This window comes from Ictidomys tridecemlineatus, chromosome 12 (assembly GCF_052094955.1).
Source record: "Ictidomys tridecemlineatus isolate mIctTri1 chromosome 12, mIctTri1.hap1, whole genome shotgun sequence".
NCBI classification, from domain to species: domain Eukaryota; kingdom Metazoa; phylum Chordata; class Mammalia; order Rodentia; family Sciuridae; genus Ictidomys; species Ictidomys tridecemlineatus.
Window position 1 is genome coordinate 86,715,439 of NC_135488.1, and position 20,337 is coordinate 86,735,775.

Sequence of the window (20,337 nt, forward strand, 5' to 3'; positions counted from 1 at the left end):
AGATTCTAAAACGACAGTGTTAAGGTACTGCTTCTCAAACTTGAATATGCGTTCGAATCCCCAGGGCAATCTTCTGAAAATGTGGCATCTGTCGCAGGGTGTCTGGGGGCCCGAGGTTCTGCCTGTCCAACCAGCTTCCAGGAGGTGCCACGGACCACACTTGAAGTAGCAAGAACCTAGGGCATCTGTGGACATTTGCTCTTTGCCTCCCAAACACTCACCTTACTGTTTATTTTGGTTCCAATCACTTTTCCATCGGGAACAATCGCTCCTGTGTACCTGTTTTGGACCAGACAGTCCTCAGTACTCAGGCATGCAACATATGACCTGGGCCTGGTCACTGTGAAAGGTTCAAGGTTGCTCCTGAGATGAGCCAAGGCCGGCGAGATGCAAGTCTGAGGCACCGCTGAGCCGACACAATCTCTGTTAACCTCTTCTGGAGGTTTCCTGGGCTTCCAAGCCTTACAGTGGCTCCGGCCTCACCTTCTGCTAACTCTTAAAGGCCTCAAAGGCTTTTCTGACTCCCACAGGCCTCTGCTGCATTAAAGTTGTATAACCCTGGCAAACTGAGTGTGTATCTCAATGTCCTCACCTATAAAATGAGATACCACTTACCTCAGAGAGTTGTTCTGAGAGTGAATGATGGCATCAACATAAAGCATTTGGTACCATACCTCTGCTACAGAGTAGATGCTCAATACATCTTCAATTGTTCATTTTGGCTTTGGAGTCCATGACTCCACACAGAAAGAAATGGCGTTTCTATGGAAAGTTCTAGCTCACTTCCCATATTGAGAGTTACTGAACATAGAGCTATGGAGACACTGGAAGATGCACCAAGACATTTTGCAAAATATTATGTTACTGTACCCTTTGGGTTCTAGCAATTCCTGCATAGCCCAGCTACCCAATTCTTGCCTAATTTGCATTCAATCCAAAGTGAATTGTCTATGTAAAGACTTATCCAAAAGAAATAAATTAGCAACATTGTGGGTGCCACCAAGTCCTGGTTTTCTCACTCCCAACTATCACAAACTCTGGCCAGTGATCAGAAATTCCTTTCAACTGTCTTTATTCTACTGCCATCCTGTGGCTGACCTGTGCCACTGCAGCCATGGGCTGGATGTAGCTGAGCATGTCCATCATTATTAGCTGGGAAGGGGCTCCTTTGGAGGATGGGAGTGTTGTCAAAGATTTCCCATCAGCAGGCAGGCTTCTAGGTATGAATTACCAATTTTTTCAGGGTGGGGGTTGGTACTGGGAATTGAACTCAGGGGCATTTTACCACTGAGCTGCATCTCTGGTCCTTTTTTTTTTTTTTTTAATTTTGAGCCAGGATCTTACTCAGTTGCTGGGCATCTTGCTAAATTGTTAAGGCTGGCCTCAAACTTTTGATCTCCTGCCGCAGACTCCCTTGTCACTGGGATTACAGGTGTGCACCCTGTGCCCCGCTATGAATCACCAGTCTTGGCTTGACTTCTGTTTGATGAACCTTAAGGAAAGGTAGTACAGGAACAGGAAGCCCCCGCTGATGCCGACGAGGATGAGGTAGATGGTGTAGAGCGGGTGTGAGTTCAGGTCCATGGCACTGACGATCTGGACACACAGACATTCAGGAAGCTCATTAAGAAGATGTCTAGTTGGTTGTCCGTTCATTTAGAATCCACGGCCTTTGTCACTTACCGTCTCTCCTGGGACCGAGAAGGTGACGTTGCCTATGTGTGTGGTATAAGGGAATCCATTAAACTGAACCTGCATCAGGCCTGCGAAACACCACCGGAGGAAGGACACCTTGGCGATCCACGAGGGTGCTGAGGACAGCAAGAGCCAGGTTATTCACACGGTCCCAGCCCCCTGTTCCAGGTGCCACCTGCTCTCTGCACCGTGTTCCTGTCTAAGGCAGGGCTGGGCCGGGTCTGGCCCAGGGGAAGTAAATACTCTGAGGAGCAAGGAGGTGAGAGGGGACATGAAGGCCAAGGGGCAGGAGGCAGTGGGGAACCTGGATGGGGGCTGAGGGTCACCCATGGGTTGGGTTCATAACAATTCTAGAGAGTCATTGAATGAGGTGTCCTGTACATACTCAGTTCACAGAGCACTTGGCACCTCTACAGTAGAGATGGCTGCGTGGCTCTGACCCTGTGGAGTGTCACGCTATGGGAGGGAGGACACTGATCCCTACCGGGTTTCAGGAGACCACGGAAGGTGGGGATGGCCCCCACTCAGGGGCAGGACAGGTTCAGAGGTGGGAGGGTGCGTGTGCTGTCAAGAGCTGGAGAGGCAGCTGGGAGCCGGTAGCTTGAGAGGCTTTAAGGAAAGTAGGGTCGTGAATGTGTCCCCTAGAAAGCCCTCTACATGGGTGAGCACTGAGAAGGACCAACAGAGACCGGACTGTTGCAGTGACCCAGGGTCCAATGATGGGGGCTAGGGCTGGGGAGAGAGCCAAGAGGACATTTCAGAAAGATTTAGGAGGGTGGATGTGAGCTGGCTCACTGCAAATGTGGAGAGGGAGGGGACAGGGGTGACTTCTGGATGTCTGCTGGGGGCTATGAGGAAGTGTCACCTGTGTCCTCTAATCATTCTCATGGCCTGCAGGCCGCTGGCAAAGGCATCTGCTTCCAGAGGGCCAGCCTCGAGTGGGACCTGAGTGATGGCTTTCCATCTCCACAAGAAGGCAGGCCACGCGAGGCCCGCGGGTGCTTGACCAGGCACGGGGAGCAGGCCTCACCTATCCACAGGTTGTCCAGGTTGATCATGAAGCCCCCGGTGAGGTAGAAGGAGTTGTAGAGAGCGTTGCAGAAGAAGGAGGACATGTGAAAAGTAGGCAGCATGGCAGCAGCGGCCAGGGCCATGGCCCTGCAGCAGAAGACCACCAGCCACACCAGCAGGAAGTACAGCAGGAAGCGCTCCAGGCCGGGCCGCAGGTTGGCCAGCCAGTAGATGGGCATCCCATAGATGATGACGTAGGCACAGTGCTCTGGTAGCTCCCCCAGGACCTGCAAAGGACAGCCCTTGCAAGGACATGGGGACAACGCCTCTGTTCTCCTAAGACCTGGTTTCAAGTCCCCAGCCTTCCTTCCCAGATCTAGTAGCTGTGTGGCCTTGGTAGAGTCACATAATCTCTCTGAACCTCCTCTTCCTGGAAACACCTCCGTGACCTAATCTGGGGTTCTGGAGAGCTAAAACGTGCTAGGTGTTTCCCACTTCGTCCCTTTTGGGGTTCCTGCTGACCAGAAAAGTCTTATTCCTGATCCTGACCTTCTAGTGAATATTTAAAAATTATCAAGTCATGGGGCTTGGAGGTTCATGCAACTCAGGAGGCTGAGGCAGGAGGATCACAAGTTCAAGAGTGTCCCTGAGTTCAATTCCCAGTACTACCAAACACACACACACACACACACACACACACACACATGCACGGCTCTGAAACTCACATGGGGGATATGGTATCTACCATCATAGACAACACACCCTGCTGGGCTCAGCAAAAACCCCCAGCAATGACTGCAGAGTGCACGCTGCTCCCTCCCCCTGCAGTCACCTTGGCAAAGAAATATGGACCAGATGTGTACAGTCCGTCGTCCAGTTCATGGTACAGCATTGCCCTCTCTGAGTGACCTAAAGGGGGGCAGGGAAGAAAAGATTGAAATGGTGAAGGCAACCGACAGTGTGTGTGATTTTGCATCTCTGTTAATACCACTAAAAGTAGTTGTAGCTCCTACCTTTTCTGTTTGTTTGTTTTTAAAAAACCGACACAGTAAAGCCACCCTGATTCAGGGGTTTGGGGAGGCTCTTTAGGTGTTGTGGTTCTGTGGCTTGCAAGCCACTCTCAAGTATAAATCCTGTTAGGATCACCACGGCTAAGACACTGGTAGTTTGCTTTCGTTTGCACACTCATTAATTTGCATACTTTTAAAACAATTCTCTTTTATTCCACAATCATGATGCGATTATTCTGCAAAGCCCGTTGTCTCCAGGAGCTCAGAAGAGCACAGAGTTCAGTCTTGGACTAGCTCAGAGAGTGGCTGATGCCCATGTCTGCCTGCTTCCTGCTCTGCTCAGGACAGCAGGTGACACTCACATTTAGAGATGACATCCAGAATGACGTTGAAAGGGATGAGCGCTCCGATCATGAACAAGAGGGCTGCCATGTCCATAAAGGAGAGCTTGATGTCCCCATGGCCGTAGTAGAGGAACCCTATAATTAGGGACATCAGACAGGCCTCCACCCCATGAATGAAGAGGGTCGGCAGGTCTCGGAAGTCATTGGAAATCTGACGACTTAAGAAAACATAAGAAAACGGTATCAAGGGGAAAACATAGTTGTGGGGTGACCTTGGGAATGTCCTATAACCTCTGGAAGCCTCATTTTTGTCATCTGTAAAATGGAGATAATGACACCCACCTTACAGAGTTCCTATGAGGACTAAATCAGAAAAAATGATGAGAGTATATGTCCCCATTGTAAGTACCAAGTAAATGATCGTTGCTTTTATTAGCAGTCTGACAATTTTACTTACAAATAATTTGTGGAGGGGAAAATCAATTAGGTCCATAAAAATAGATGGGCGAGTCTTAGTTGGCAAGTCTGCCATAGCATTAATTGTATTTGCAAAAGCCTAAAAAAAAAAATAATCTGACCATCAGATTCAAATAAATGAATTATTTGAATTCCAGGGACTGGACAAATAAATGAAGAATGGCTACGTTGAACTTGGTAGAGAGGCTACGGAGGTGAGGATCAGAAGTGCAAAGTGAGAAAAACAGCTGGCCACGGAGCAATATGCAGATCTGACTTGTGTATTGAAATGTTTGTGTATATGGAAACGATTAGCATGACACATGCAGAGCACGTGAGCCTGGGCTGATGTGACAGGGACTCTTCTATTTCCAATACAGATTCTCTGGTAGTGTTTGAATTTTCCCCAAATGACCACTATGCTATTTCTAGCATTACCAGGCCAGTAAGACGATTTTAATTTTGTTTAACAAATTTTAATTTTTTTGAAGGAATTTTAACAGATGTCTCTCATGGCCCGAGGGCTGGTTCTGGGCCTGAGGATGCTGTTTTTCAAAGAGTTCTATCTCTTGCTTCCTCCTTCAAATTCCCTTTCTTGGGCGGGAATGGGATCAAATCCAGGACTCTGTACGTACTAGGCAAGTGCTCTACCACTGAGCTCCACCCGAAGCCCCAAATTCACATTAGGTAGAAAAGGCTTAATTTGCTACTCAGAGACTTTGGGGACCTGGCGACAAATGAAAGAGAGTTACCGGATCAGGGTAGAAAACTGCTGCACTGCCCCAGGCTGCTCAGTGGGAATTGAGAGGTAGCCAGAGTCTTGCAGGAGGGTCTGGCTGTTGGAAGACAGTATGTGGCTGGGTCAGGGACTGGGACCCGCCACAGGGAACTTACCACTCCAAGATGCTGGCCCACTGTACCTGGCTGCACAGGTGCCCACATCCAGCTCCTTTGTCTCGGCTTTCCACAGGAAGTCATCAAAGCCACGCACTTTTTCTAGAAACAGGGCTGCAAGTGACTGAGCCGTCTCCCGGGTGGCCATTTCCTGCTCTCTGCTGCATCTGTTGATGCTGGTCAAGTCCACTGTAAGCAGAGGACACAGGGCCATGGATAGAGGCTCCAAGACAAGTTCCCCACTATCTGAGTGGGAACCACGATGTGAAGGTCAGAGCAGAGGAAGTCAGAAAGATCCCCATGGCTGGTCTCTCCTCCTGCAAGGCCTAACCACATTTGCAAAGGCCTCCGGGGAAACACATGGACCAGGAAGTGGTCAACAACAGCAGCACTGGCCCCAGTCCCACCACCCAGGCTCATTATGGGGACATCCCAGGAGCCAAAGTCTGCACCACAGTTATGCCCTGGCTCCCAATCCAGCTGCCAGGAAACTGGTAATGAGGGCTCAGCCTTGCAGGTATGCCTGAGCCCACTGGGAGAAGGAGGGCTGGTCATGGGTTAGCAGGGTACTCAGGCTCCCGGAAGGTCACTCTCTCCCTGTTAATCAGTCATGTGGCTTCCCAAGCAGCTTGCCCAAGGGAGGAACGCGTTTGCTAGGAGGGTGCAAGGGACCAGCCCTTGCTACAGAGAGCTCTGCCCTTGGTCATTTCCTTTGACCCCAGGGAAAGGAGTCTGCCCACCAGCTGGAGAGAGGCCAAGAGGACAGCCACCTCTAGGTCCCAAGGGTTGCTGCCCTGAACCAGGCCTGGCAGTCCCATGCCACGGCCCTCCTCTCACAGTGCTCTGCCTTAACCTCCAGTGCCCCTGCAATGCCAGGAAAGGAAACCCCACCCGTCATAGCAGGGCCTTCAACACCCTCCTGGTTCCAGACCCAAGCACACCCTTGCTCCCCTACCATTCTGTCTTCAGAGCCTTCGTGTGGCTGGAAGTCTCTGTCACCTCTCTCTTTTCCCTCCTCCTGTGTACATTACACATCTGAGACAGGACCACGTCTAAGAGGGGCCTTATAAACACCATCTGTTTGTACGCTCAGCACAGGGCGATAGCTCAAAACACTGGGCACCCTCCCACCCTACGTGGCTCCCATACTCCATACTGGTGAGGGCTCCCACTCCTACTTCTCCCAAATCATGATACAAAAGAGTTTCCCAATCTGCTATGGGCATTTAACTTCCGGTAACCTGTGACCAAGGTTATATCAAATTACCCCCAGTGACCAGGTGGACAGGTGCCCTCTGCCCTCTTATCTGAGGATGGGTGGCCAGAGGATGATACACTGGCAGGAAGTCAGAATGGCACCTAAGCACTGGAAGGGAGGGTGACCTCTGTGTGAGGTCATCAAGGCCACAAGTGCAGAGGCAAGGAGTAGGGGCCAGGAAGAGTGGCCTGTCCTCCTGGGGGAGGGATGGAAGGTAGCCAGGATGCTGGGAGGAGAACCTGGGTAGCAGGACTAGAATCCAGGCCTCGGACTGGGCGCATCAGTGTTCTGGACCTTACAGCTGTGCTCTAGCAGAAAAGGGGCTGAGCTCTTTCTGCTCCAGTCTTCCCATCTGCAAAGATGGAGATGACCTTGGCCTGGCAGGGATGTGAAGGCCAAACAGGAGACCCTCTGGAGCTTAGCACTCTGGGCCCTTTTGTGTATGCCTTTGAAGATATGGTCCGTCCGGTGGTCAGACTTATTGGTGAACTCCTTTCTACACTGCCATCCCGGGAAGAACCTGAAGCTCCAGGTGACCTCGGAGACCAGCCACAGCTGCTGCATCCCCTGACCCTGGCATAACTATGCCACCTGTCCAGCAGCCATGGCAGTTCTCAGTGCTCTTGAGGGGTGCTTTCAGGTCAGGCACCTGAAAAAGCTACTGGTCCCCAGGAATACACAAACTCGTCACATATTTGACAAATGTGTAATATTGTGTGCTCAGGACCCCGGAGAACAGCAGTCTGAGGCTGAAAGAGCCATTTTCATAACTAGAGGTTCAGTGGCCAAGGCTAACAGCGAGGCCCTGAGCTAGCTCTTCCCTGGACCCCTCCACCCCACTTAACCTGCAGGCTCCCTGCTTCTGTGGGGACATCAGGGCACACTCTTAAGATTCCCTGGTGGCTTTTGGATCTTAAATAGCCTGTTTCCTTAACAGAGTCTGATTAAAGACCACAACTGTAGAAATCATCCAAAGTCTTTGGATTCTATCCCCTCTGTACATCCCAATCTGTCCTGCACAGAAGGGTGGCTATTTGTGAGAGGATCCCTTTTTTCACGTCCTCTTTCTAGCATCTGATCCTTGGCAAACTGACCAAAATCTTCCACCTGGCTCTGCCCACCACCCACTCCTTCCTCCTTTCCTGATGTTTGAGAATTTTTTCTTGCATCTTTTCAATAAGAGATGAAGAGCCTGGGTGGGGAGGGTCCTGTGCACCAGGTCAGGGTTCACTGGCCTTGCTACCTCACCATAGAAGTCGGCAGGGTTGCTGTAGCGGGGACAGGGGTAGCCGATGGCCGTGAAATACTGGACCATGTGCTGGGCGGCTCCGAGGTAGATGGTGGTGCCCGACGTCATCAGGAGGACCAGGTCAAACAGCTTGAAGATGTCCGAGCGAGGCTGGTGGAGGGAGATGAGCACCAGCCTGTTGCCCTTGGCCAGACGGGACAAGGTTTTCACCAGGTTGTGGGCGGTGAAGCTGTCGAGCCCGGAGGTGGGTTCGTCCAGGATGAGGATTCCTTCCCAACGACAGAGCAAGGAGCCTGGTGACCGCGCTGGCCCGAGCCAGGCAGAGCAGCCGACTCAGCCCCCCCCCCCCCCCGTGCCCGGCCCTTACCTGGGTTCCACAGCAGCTGCACCCCGATGCTGACTCGCCTCCGCTCGCCCCCCGACACCCCGCGCACGTACGCGTTGCCCACGCGGGTGTTGGCGCACTGGCGCAGCCGCAGCTCCGCGATCACGTCCTCCACCTGCAGGCGGAGCGCAGCCTGAGCCCCCCAAGGGCTGCACCCGTTAGGACCCAAAGTGTAGAGACACTTGCTCCTCCGCCCAGGTGTTAAAGTGAGGGAGCCCTTCATTTGCAGCTCTTCATTTCTCTGTTGCTGTGTTCCTGACCTCGGAGGTTCACCAGGAGGGAGCATCGCCGTGTGTTGGGAACATAGGGACTGACAGTTGGGCTGACTGCCCACAGGGGACCAGAAAACATACACAAATGATACGTCGGATGAGTATGAAGGGGACTCACTGGGGCTGAGATGGCTTCTGGAGGTCCTAAAGAACTACTGAATGATGGGGGCGGGGCAGTGACCATGTGGCCTCTTTCCTGCAGGTGGAAGGTGAGCTGTACTGCTCAAACTCCACCTGGGCTGGGTCCCGAGGCAGGCCAGGGAGGGTGGGGAAGGGGAAGAATATGTGTCTTTTCTGACCCCAGAGGTCACTACTGGGGTCAGTTAGTTACCCTTTTGTCACGCTGAGCCTGTGAGAAGCTTCTAGGCAGGCGCATCTGGGCAACGAAGGCCAGGGTCTCTCGGACCGTCAGGTTGGGCAGCAGCTGGTCATGCTGGCGCACGTGGGCCACGCACTTCCTCACGACCTGAGGGGTGCTGGGCTGCCTGTTGATCCAGATACTGCCTGACTTCATCTTGCCACCGTGGTGACGGCCGGTAATCACATCCAGCAATGAGACTCTTCCACAGCCTGCAAAGCAACCAGACATCCCTGAGGACAGAGCTTCTACAGGGGCCATTGGCAGCTCTGTCCTCACAGAAGTAGCCAAATTCCAGGGAAGGTGGCACTGCTCCTAGACCTGGGTTGGACCTGTTTTCTGCAGTCAACTTGGGGCACCCTTGAGGTCAAGACACATTTATCCCAGGGGTTTGGCCAGGTCAGCCAGGGGCTGCATGACAGGAGAAGGCTGGAGTCCTGCTCATGCCTAGAATGTTTGTCACTTTCCACTGCCAATCAATGCTCTTCCAACCCAAGCAAGGCTGGGGTTAATTGCACTGTGAAGCGGAACCACTCCTGGCTGACAAACATGCCAGCAAGATTTCACCATTCATTGTCATTTAGGTCAGAAGCTGGCTTTGTGGGAAGAACTAACTTGGAATATTCATAGGGTGTCTTTTAAAAATGCAAAACCAGAACTTATTTTGAAACCTAAGGAAGAAAGTGGAAAAGTAATAGAGGTGGAAATAATTTTAAAGCATAGTGTAACTCTACCCTTCTGAATGTATCTATACCCTTCTCTCTTATTTCTATCAGTGGTGTATTTTACTCTAAAAAGAAAAAAAAAAAAAGATCCCTAAGCTCAAGTTAACACCATCCACATCTGAATGACAAAAAACTACTATTGGGGGCTGGGGTTGTGGCTCAGTGGTAGAGCGTTCGCCTGGCACGTGTGAGGCCCTGGGTTCCATCCTCAGTGCCACATAAAAATAAATAAGATAAAGGAATTGTGTCCATCTACAACTAAAAAGAAAGAAAAGAAGACTACCATTGGTTTAGGGAAGTGAGCATCAGGTTGTTGGATCTAATTTCCAAAAACATTTGATGTGGCTCTTTCTTTAACAGCTGTTTAAATTGAATGCTGATTAGCCCCAGCTGGGAGAGAGCTCTGTCCAGTCTGCCCCAGGTGGGTTTTGGTTTCCTTAAGTACATCCCTCTTGGAGAGCAAGTTTTCCAAGTTGTTTTCAAACAAGGAAAGTGGCAATAGACAACATGTGACAAGTTTTCCTTGCCATGTGCCATGGGTTGTCTGCAGGCAGCCCCAAGGCACTCAATGAAAAATATAAAAACTAGGAGGCTTCCCCATGTCATCTTCCTGCTTACTGTCCAGGCACTTTGAGTGGAAGGGTCCTGCACCCTACCCCCTGTGTGCACCTCATTCAGGATCCCTGAGAATTTGGGTGGAGCAAAATAGCCAGAGGAGGAAGCAAAGAGAGGGGCCTCAGTCCTGCTCCCTGCTCAGCCTCAGACATCAGCTGCTGGCTCTGGGAGAGCAGGGGACTTTGCCAGTGAGGACAGGGACCATGGATTCCCAGCAAGAGAGCAGGGGGACCACATTTCCTATGCAGAACTTTGTTGGAGGCGTAGGCAGTTTTTTCAAAGAAGGGTGCCTGGTACATTGGGGAGGCCCTCTCTGAACCCAGAGAAAACATTCATGGGCCCTCAAGACCCTTGTAAAATGGCCGGCATCTCCCCACCAGCAAATTTATGAATCAGAAGACTTTTGGCATTGCTGATTCTATAGAAGCTAAATGCCTGGAGCTGATATATAATTTTTTAAAAATTATGGCCGGCATTTGTATGTGTGCGTGTATCTTAAAAGTCACAGGTAATACAATGGATAAACCTTTCTAAGAAATCATTTTAATAATTTCCGCCAAGTAAACCTGAGGCCAAACAATGTTGAACCTGCAGTCAAAAGACCTAGATATTACTCAATGTGATTCCTGCTCGGCCTCTCTGAACTTCCCTTTTCTCAATCACAAATCAGGTAGACTCTGAGCAAGAGTCGTATGTGCCATGTATTCACCAGGATGATTCCACAGAAGGGCCTGTGAGCCCCCTACATGCTCAGTTTACGAAGAAAAAGCAGATAACAACAAGAAAAACTACTGGAAGTTAGAAATCAAAATAATGCTTTTTTTCTTGGTTAGGTCTGAATTGTAGGGACAGAGCCAGAGGAGGAGGGGCTTAATGATTGTGCATGTTGTTTTAGTTACAAAGTACATTTGCACATAGTAACTCATTTGATCTTTGGTTAGACAATAAACAGAACTTCTCTATCAGAGAAGTGTAAAAGTTTGGGGGTAGATGTTCAAAACGTTGAGTAATCTCTACCTCTGGAAATGATTAATTAAAAGATATAAAGTGTTCTCTCTATACTGTGTAAGGTGTCCCTGGAAGAAACATCTGGATCTGAGAATCAGGGGACCAAGTTTAAGTTCTAGTTTGTGTGTCCTTTGGATTTAGTGTCCACATCAATCAAATTAAGGGAAATGGGAGAAAGTACCCTAGAAGTATTGAATACTAGATAATTTGAAAATCTTTCTCTAAAAATGCTTCAAAGCTGGTAAGGAGGAGAGTCCCAGCTTGAACTTTGTTGTCCAAGTCCCCTTGCCGCTCTGATGCTCTATAATATGAAATATATAATTTACTAATTTAGCCTTGAGAAGTGTCTATTTGAAGCAATCCAAGAGTCCAGTTCTCTGCAGAAGGTTGCAGTTGGCTATGACTTTGGAGGGGGAGAGTTTGGCAGAACTCTGCCTAGTCACGGTCTGACCATGACCTGAGTCGGACTATGGGGGTAATGACCTGAGTCGGACTATGGGGGTAATGACCTGAGCGAGTGTCCTGTGGCTGGAGGAGTCTCTGAAGAGAACTTGATGTTCTGAAGCTTCCTAATCATCCTCTTTCAATGCAGGTGCTAACTAAAGACTGACGCTATGGCTGCAGCTCCAGGTAGACCAGAGGCACATTCGTCATTCATAGTAGTAGCAACCATCTAATAAGATCTAATAGGAGGAGTTACTAGCAAAGGGTTTTATGAGAAGCATCTCTCTGTCTGAAGGTCCATTCTGCGTCCCAGGAGAGAGAAACCACTGCCCAACAGTTTGCTTTCCGTGGTACCTGAGCTCCCTATGATGGCCAGCATCTGCCCACTTCTGACTTTGAAGCTCAGGTTCTGGATGCCCAGCTCACGGGAGTCTTGGCTGCCGTGAGACAACCAAGGTATTTTGAACTGAGCCAACTGCTTGAACCAAGGCACCTGGGAGGCCATGTCCACCTGTGGGAGACATCAGAAGGTTCCTCAGAAAGCCAAATAGCTTAAAGGGCTTCAGCAGACTCTGTTCAGCTCCCTTGTCCCTTCTTTTGCCCCTGTTCCCAGGACACCCCCCTCCCCCCTGCTGATACACAACAGGCCTGAGGCACCCCCTGACCCAGGGTCTGCCAAAAATAGAGGCAGAACCCACCATACTGAGAACCCGAACAGCTACTTCCAAGTCCAAGGATAAGGAGACAGGAAAGCATGTGCAGTAGCAGAACAGAACAACAACAACAACAAAATGATACTGTGTTCGGGACATTTGTTAACCATTTTATATCCATGATTTATTTCAATCTTCATTGAAAACCTATAGCATATGTTCTATAATAATCTCTGTTTTACAGTTAAGTAACTTGCTCAAGGTAACACAGTTAATAAGTGGCAGAGCAGAGAAAGGTTATGGTGTGGTTCATTAACTTGTCTCAATTCATGCTCACAAGAAGCCAGACTCCCATCTCTGAGATTCACCATGTTCCATCTGGGAAACATGTGGTCTGTCCTGGGGAAGTGGGGGAATAGGGGCCCTTGATTCTGACCAAGACATTCCTTAGAACCTCTTTGCATTCTGGTTATTCTGGTTATTTTATTAGCTCTTGGGACCGTATGTTTTACCAAAAAGTATACATAAATAGATATATAGGGATGATAGATAGATAGATGAAATCTGAATAAATATATAATTTACTAAATAGCATTGCACATTGTGAATTTCTTGTTTTTAAATTTTTAATTTTCTGGTAATGGGATTGAACTCTATCACTGAACTACATCCCCAAACTTTTTAATTTTTTGAGACAGTGTCTTGCCTCCCGAATTTGCCGAGGCTTGCCTGGAACTTATGATCCTCCTACCTCCGCTTCCTGAGTCACAGGATTACAGGTGTGTGCCACTGCACCCAGCTGAATTTCTTAGTTTTGATAATTACACTGACATATGCAAGAGTTTAACATTAGAGAAGCTGGACAAAAGGAACATGGGAATGCCAAATTATTTTTGTAACTTTTTCAAAAGTCTAAATTTATTTCAAAATCTAAAGTTAAAAAAGACTTGCAGCCAGACACGGTGGCTTATGCCTGTAATCCCAGCAATTCAGGAAGCTGAGACAAGAGGATCACAAATTAGCAATACCCTCAGCAATTTAGTGAAACCCTATCTCGAAATATAAAAAATTAAAAATAAAAAGGACTGAGATATAGCTCTGTGGTAAAGTGAGATACACACACACACACACACACACACACACACACACACAATTTAATGAGAGAGAGGAAGTGAGAGAGAGAGAGCCATCCAGAGCCAGGCATGGTGATGTATGCCTGTAATCCCAGCTACTCAGGAGGCTGAGGCAGAAGGATTGGTAAATTTGAGGCCAATCTGGGTAACTTATTGAGACTCTGTCTCTAAGTAAATAATAAGAAAGGCTGGAGTGCGGCCCAGTGGTACAGTGCCCCAGATGCATTTTAAAAAAAATATATATATATTCTAAGGATGGACACAATGCCTTCATTTTTATTTATTTTTATGTGGTGCTAAGGATCAAACTCAGGGCCTCACACATGCTAGGCAAGCGCTCTACCACTGAGCCACAATCCCAGCCCTCCCCCTGCCCCCATGCATATATATATATATTTTTTTACAACGGGCTCCAACCTTCTTCATGCCCCTCATTTCCAGTTCCATGTGTAGGTGATGAATGAGAGAAATCTCCCTGGTGCTCACACCCCACAGGTGAGGCATCAGCATAGACTGGACTCTGTCCTTGGGAGAAGAGAGCCTGCAGGACGGGCTCACCCTTCCCTTCCACTTGGGGAATTCTGTGGCTTCCCTGTCACTCCGCTTCCCTTCAACCCAGGCACACTGTGCCCATACCTGGTAGGTGAGGTCTCTGACTTCCAGGGTGTTGGACTGGCCACTGTAGGTAAAGTACAGTCCATTGTCACTTTCAGAGGAGAACAAGCTGTCCTGGAGGCCCTGCTGGGAGACATGAAGGGGAGGGACTCCTTCAGAGACTGCAGAGGATGTAGAAGACAGAAGGTGACCTGAGAGGTGATAGCAGCGGCAGTCAATGTGGTTGAGGGTCCACATTGGCAGGAGATGGGTTTGTGCAGGTGGAACCCTAGAGAACAGGAGTCTTGATGAAGTCTTGCACATCTCCTTCCTTCAGGAGGAGCTTGGGGTTCTCCCAGGATGGCCTTTACCACCAAAGAACTGATAGACCCAACCTGATCTTTTCTTAAAATTGGGAGCCATCTTGCCACAAAGCCATGAAAAGATAATTTTGGCTTTACTATAAATTACTGCAAATTCTGAACCTGCTTGGAATGCCTGCCCATACCTTGAACTCACCCATGCCTGGCTCTCTGACCAGATAGCAGCCCTCTCTGAAACTTTAGTGACGCCTCACAAATCTTGGCCTTCCCTGGCCAGACAACGACCCTCTCTGAGGCTCTAATGGTCCTCATAAATTCTGATGTTGGGGCCAGCAAAAAATGTAAACTACCATCAGTTTATGCTCGTCAGGGTTCTGTTATCTGTAATCCCCCTTTGTGTAACTTTCTGGGCTAAAAAGCTGGGCTGCAGGAAAGCTGGGGCTGCTGTCTTGTTCCCACAGTTTTGGGAGGGAGAGGTAGCCCGGCCGGTCAAAATAATAAGCTTGCTTTAATTTGATTTCAATTGGAGTCAGTGGTCTTTTCTTGCATCCTGGTCTAACAGAACCTCAACTTCTGGCCTATGTGGCCTCAAATCCATGCAGCGCCTGATGAGTGACGCCCAGACTCCCAACTGGAGACAGCCGAGTGGCACCTGAGCTGGGAGCTGGGGAACCCTGGGTCTGGCGGGGTATCTCCTAGTGCCCTGCGCTCTCCTTCTGGTTCACTGGAGCAGGATTAAGTGTGGACTCATTAACAAGCTCCCGCAAGTTTTGGCCCTCAGAGCTGCCCTTCTCTCACTGACACATTCCTTCAACAAAGCACACGACAAATCCTCACCTGGGAGTCCCCAATCCACTTCAGGCTTGGAACTTGGGAAGTGACAGTGAAAAAAGGCATCTCTGAGAAGCTTAGATTTTTGTAAGCTTAGTAAGTCAAGTATTAGGATGGAGAAAGACGGTCAGACCTAGAGGCAGGCCGACCTCAAGTTTCTGGTCTAGGTGCATCTTCACCTCGAACACAACATCCACACGTACCTCAGGCCAAAAAAATGTGACAATGACTTTGTCAAATTACTCCTGCAATAGTGGAGGTAGGAGGTCCTGGAAAAGGACACTCTAGACCAATGGAAGAGGGGGGATTAGTACAGGTGGCAGGTGTCCTATGAGCAGCCCCCAGAGTCCCATGAGAGTATTAAAACAGCAGACCAAAGCTACTTACATGGCTTAAGGGTTGAACTATGATCAAAATTACCCTGTAAAGGGCTGGAGTTGTGGCTCAGCGGTAGAGCACTTGCTTGGGCATGTGTGAGGCCCTGGATTCGTCCTCCAACAACGCATATAAACAAACAAACAAATAAAAGATCCATCGACAACTAAAAAATATTTTTTAAAAAATCACCCAGTAAAGCTGGGCACAGTGGCACATGCCTGCGATCCCAGCAACTCAGGAGGTTGAAGCAGGAGAGGGCAAGTTCAAAGCCAGCCTCAGCAAAATTGAGGTGCTAAGCAACTCAGTGAGACCTTGTCTCTAACTAAAATACAAAATAGGGCTGGGGATGTGGCTCAGTGGTTGAGTGCCCTGAGTTCAACCCCTGGTATCCCCCCCCCAAAAAAAATTACCCAGTAAAAACATGGGAAAGATAAGACACTTCACTCAGGAGAGGGGTTATATTTGAGGAACCAGGACAGATATAGGGGAGAAGGGTAATGGAGTGGGGTTTAGCTTGGAAATCAGCGGTGGGTGAGTAGGAGTTCCCTGAGTAAATGGATGTTTGAAATATTTCACAATATGTTTTCAAATGGAGAGACCAAGGCTAGGAGTAGAACTCCCACCTTCCCCTCCTGCAGCCCATGCTTCAAAGCAGGAGGGAGGGGGAGTGCTGTGGCATAAGCCTATGATCCCAGCTCCTCTGGAGGCTGAGACAGGAGGATCACAAGTTGAAGGCCAGCCTCAGCAATTTAGTGAGATCCTCAGCAAATTAAGGAAGATACTGTCTCAAAATAAAAAATGAAAAGTTCTGGGGATATAGCTCAGTGGTAAAGCACACCCGGGTTCAATCCCCAATGCCCCCCCCCCAAAAAAATACACACACACATATGTAGGGGTGAGGGGAGTGGGAGGAAAGAAGAAAGGAGGTTCAGGAAACAGCTGGACTCCTGGCCAGTTGGCCCTGTGCTTGCCTTCTCTGGCCACTCCCACTGTCACCACCCTGCCCAGTTGCTCCAGTTTCTTGTGTTAACTATGAGAACATGTATCAACTGCTGAAGGACTCATCTGGGCTAATGTGCACCCTATTATCTTTTTTTTTTTTTTCAAACAGGAGGGTTATTAGTTAATTGGCATCAGATATAAATTAACTCAGAAATTGCTTCTGCAGGCCCAAAGCTCCCCAGGTTGGGTTTAGGGACAGAGGAGCTGCTGATGACACAAAGCCAGACATTTGGAGTCTGGAGCAAATGGGTGGGAAGTGACCTCAAGTCCAGCATGCTATGATTTGAGGAGAGGGCCCTGGGGCCCAGGGAAAGAGGAAGCAAGAGGGAGGACAGATGAAGTCAAAGGTGCCAGTGGCCCCCAGCCCTGAGGCCATGGAGGGACTGTGCCTGCCCGGAGCCACGTAGGTAGCTCTGCTTTTGGAAGAAAATTGGTGCCTGGGTTGAAGATGTCTTCTGTTCTCTTTTAAAATATTTTCCTTGGCTCCCAGGAAGGATTTGTTAGACTCTTCCTGAGGTTTTGACAAACTCTCTGTATTTTTCAAATACTTAAATATCTATTCAGCTGACATCTTAATCAGTACGACTGTCAGAACATCACTTGAATTTCTGACAGGTGACACCCAAAAAAGCAAAAGCAGGTTTATTTGTAGGTAACCAGCTCAGCGCCTGCTGGGCTACATTGTAATTTCTCCTTGTATTAAATTCTGATCAAATTCCTGAGTCAGAAGCAGAGACAGGAAGGAAGCTCAGCGCGGAGCACAGTTCTGGTTCAGGAGCAGCGTCTGCAGGGGTGACTCGCTGAGTGAGGGCTTACTTGTGGCTGATGGGGACATGCAGGGTTTGTTCCTGGCTGCGGGGACAGTCCTGGGCCTTTATTGAAACATTAAGACCAGATCTCGCACAGCTGTGCCTGGAGCCCAGGCCTCTCTTGTCCTTCCCTGGCCCTGCTCTTGCTCCTGATGTGGGGACTGGGTGTGCCATGGGCACCTGTCATTCCAGGTACTTGACACCAGATGTCCCTGTGCAACCTGCCTCAGTCCCATCCCCAGGGCCTGCATTCACTGGTTTCGAGGTCCTTCTTCAGGAACAATGACAGTAGCACCAAGTGATCCCCCCAAGCCAGAGGAACATCTGTCTGTGGGGGACATGGATGGAATGTGAGGCTGGGGTGACCACAGGGCTGGAGGAGTTGGTGATAGAGTGGGATGGAGCTAGGGGTGGGCAGAGAAGAAGACAGATCGTGGCTTGGGCTAAAAGCCAGCTCCCTACGCCACCACATCCTAGCTGCTCCTCTGAGAAACCCTTGTAACAATAGCCCACTTTGTGCTTTGAATGTAGCCCTTGCTGCTCTGCCACTGCATCTCATCTTTAAAATGGACATGTTTCTTTCTCTTCCTCTCTCCCTGCTCCTCCCTAATCTCAGGGGAAACAAGATTATCTTTCTTCCCCACGTAAGTAGAGTTTTCTTTCCCTGAGTACACAACCCCATAGGAAGGAAGTAATCCAGACTTTGGGGATGGCACCAGAAGATCTCAGAAATGACTATCTGTTCTCCAACAGAGAACACGTGGGATGTAGCTTTTGACTCTCTCTTTAAAAGCCCCCTGTTTCTGCTGATGGGCAGAATCACAGCCTCTGTGACAGGAGTCCCCTGTGTTTCTCCTTTGCTAGCAATAAATCTTCTTTTTTTCCTTTTTGTCAAAATGTGTCCTTGTTATTGGATTGGCACTGGAGACAAGTACCAAACTTTTGGTAACATCTTGACCTTTCAGGTTGTAAGGAAGGTATGTCAAAGTAAGGGGATACAAACTATTTTATTTAATAATACTTAGCTTGATGGATAGCTTTTTTTTTTTTAGCCAGGGATTGAACCCAGGGATGCTTAACAACTAAGCCACATCCCCAGCCCCCCCTTTTTTAAGTATTTTTTTAATCTATTTTTTTTAGGTGTAGATGGACACAACACAATACCTTTATTTTTTATGTGGTGCTGAGGATGGAACCCAGGCCCTGTCCATGCTAGGCAAGCGCTCTACCGCTGAGCCACAATCCCAGCCCCGCCCCCAGCCCTTTTTATATTCTAATTTGACACAGGGTCTTGCTAGGTTGCTTAGGTCCTCTCTAAATTGTTGAGGCTAGCCTTGAGTTTGCCATTCTCCTGCCTCAGCCTCCAAAGCTGCTGGGATTACAGGTGTGCGACTCTGTGCCCGGCTTGACTGATAGCTTTTCCTAGACATAGAATATGTGGTCCCCATCCTTTTGTTCCAGGCCCCACAAATGTTAGGGGTAGGGGGTTGGGGTTATAGCTCAGTGATGCAGCATTTTACCGGCATGCTGGAGCCCCTGGATTCTATCCCCTGCACTGCACAAAAAAAAAAAAAAAAAAAAAAAAAAAAAAAAGGAGGGGTGGGCGGGGCAGACCGTGGCATGGCACCTAGAGTAACAGAATTGAAGAAAAGGAAATTGTCAGCGGAAGGGCCTGTATGCATTTTTTTGCATGTGGAGTTCTGCCTCGCAATCTGTGGTGGTGACCTTTAGGGTAGAAGATATCCTTAAAGCCACCCCTGAATTTATGTCCTGTTCAGGAGGTAACCATTGCTGCCCTGGCTGGTAGGGGTCATTTCCCCACAGGGGCTGGCCCCAAAGGAACTCAGAGAGCAGAGCTGGTCAATGCTGTGGTTGAAGAACTGGTAGGAAAAGTGGGCTCCGTCGGCTTGGCCGGGCAGTCCAGGTGCCCATGGCTTCCTGCCCCTTCAGTGCAAATCCTTTGGGTCTTAGCTGCTGGGTGCTGGGTCAGAGATTTCTGTTTCTGAGAGCGGGGCCACCTCAGTCCTCCTCTGGGCACCCAGACTGACAGAAATGTGGGGCAGGGTCAAGCAGAGGTGGGACCAGCTTCCCTTTTTTCTTCCAATGTAGCCTCCTGCTACAAATCCCGCCTACTCTCTCCACTCAAAGGCCATTTACCAAGTAAACATTTCTCTGTTAAAATGAGAGAGGAAGGCCCCTTGGCCGATGTCTGTTCCTTCCATTTCATTCCCAGATCTTACAGTTGCCTGCATGATTTGAGCATAAACCTGATGTTCCCACAAAAGTCACCTGTCATCTGTCACTTTATTGCCATTGAGATTCTTGACCTGACAGCCGCGTGAACAAAGGAGACACCTGGAGAGTTCCTGGTACGTAGGAGCACATTTCTGCAGTGGAGTCTTGATTTTGGAAAAAGCAAAATCAGCCCAAGTCTCACATAAGAACCTCATTTTCCTCTAGGAGCATGCCTTAGGGCCAGAAGTGATCTCAGAGGCTCCAGGCCCACAGATCTGCTCCCCACCACCCTCTGACACCCAGAAATAGAGTCCTGCTGCTACATTCTCACTCTGCTTGTTCCAAGCTCCTGAAGCAGCAAAGAAAGGTCCAGTTCCTCCCCTCCCACCGACAGAGGTGGTGCCGGTCACTCACCGAGGCATCCTGGGGAGAGGCCTCTTTCCACAGCCCTGTCTCCTCTGTGGCCTTCTCAGCCATGGGGCCTTCGAGGTCTGTGCCCCTTCAGTGCAACTCCTTTGGGTCTTGGCCGCTGCCTGCTGGGCCAGAGCTTTCTGTCTTTGTTTCCTAGAGCAGGGCCACTCCGTCCTCCTCTGGGCCAGTCTCTCTCCCAGCGTTCCTCTGGAAAACCCTCCCACCAACACGGTGTGTTCTGCCC

General features: G+C 49.3%; 1 protein-coding gene across 4 annotated transcripts; it reads right to left on the reverse strand.

Moving 5' to 3' along the window:
- Positions 1-1,055: 1,055 nt before the first annotated feature.
- Positions 1,056-20,290, reverse strand: Abcg8 (ATP binding cassette subfamily G member 8). Of its 4 annotated transcripts, none has more exons than XM_005324519.5 (13): positions 20,097-20,289; positions 14,147-14,248; positions 12,079-12,235; positions 8,906-9,144; positions 8,285-8,417; positions 7,917-8,186; positions 5,437-5,599; positions 5,269-5,352; positions 4,079-4,278; positions 3,539-3,615; positions 2,726-2,993; positions 1,684-1,811; positions 1,056-1,596 (listed from the first exon to the last, which is right to left on the reverse strand). In XM_005324519.5, the coding sequence occupies exons 1-13, from the start codon at positions 20,157-20,159 to the stop codon at positions 1,459-1,461; spliced, it is 2,022 nt and encodes a 673-aa protein (XP_005324576.1). In that variant the 5' UTR covers positions 20,160-20,289; the 3' UTR covers positions 1,056-1,458. The 4 variants fall into 4 exon arrangements, with proteins under 4 accessions (XP_005324576.1, XP_021581571.1, XP_077885408.1 ...); XM_021725896.3 differs by having other exon boundaries at positions 14,147-14,251; XM_078029282.1 differs by lacking the exon at positions 5,269-5,352 and having other exon boundaries at positions 14,147-14,251; positions 20,097-20,290.
- Between the last annotated feature and the right edge of the window lie 47 nt (positions 20,291-20,337).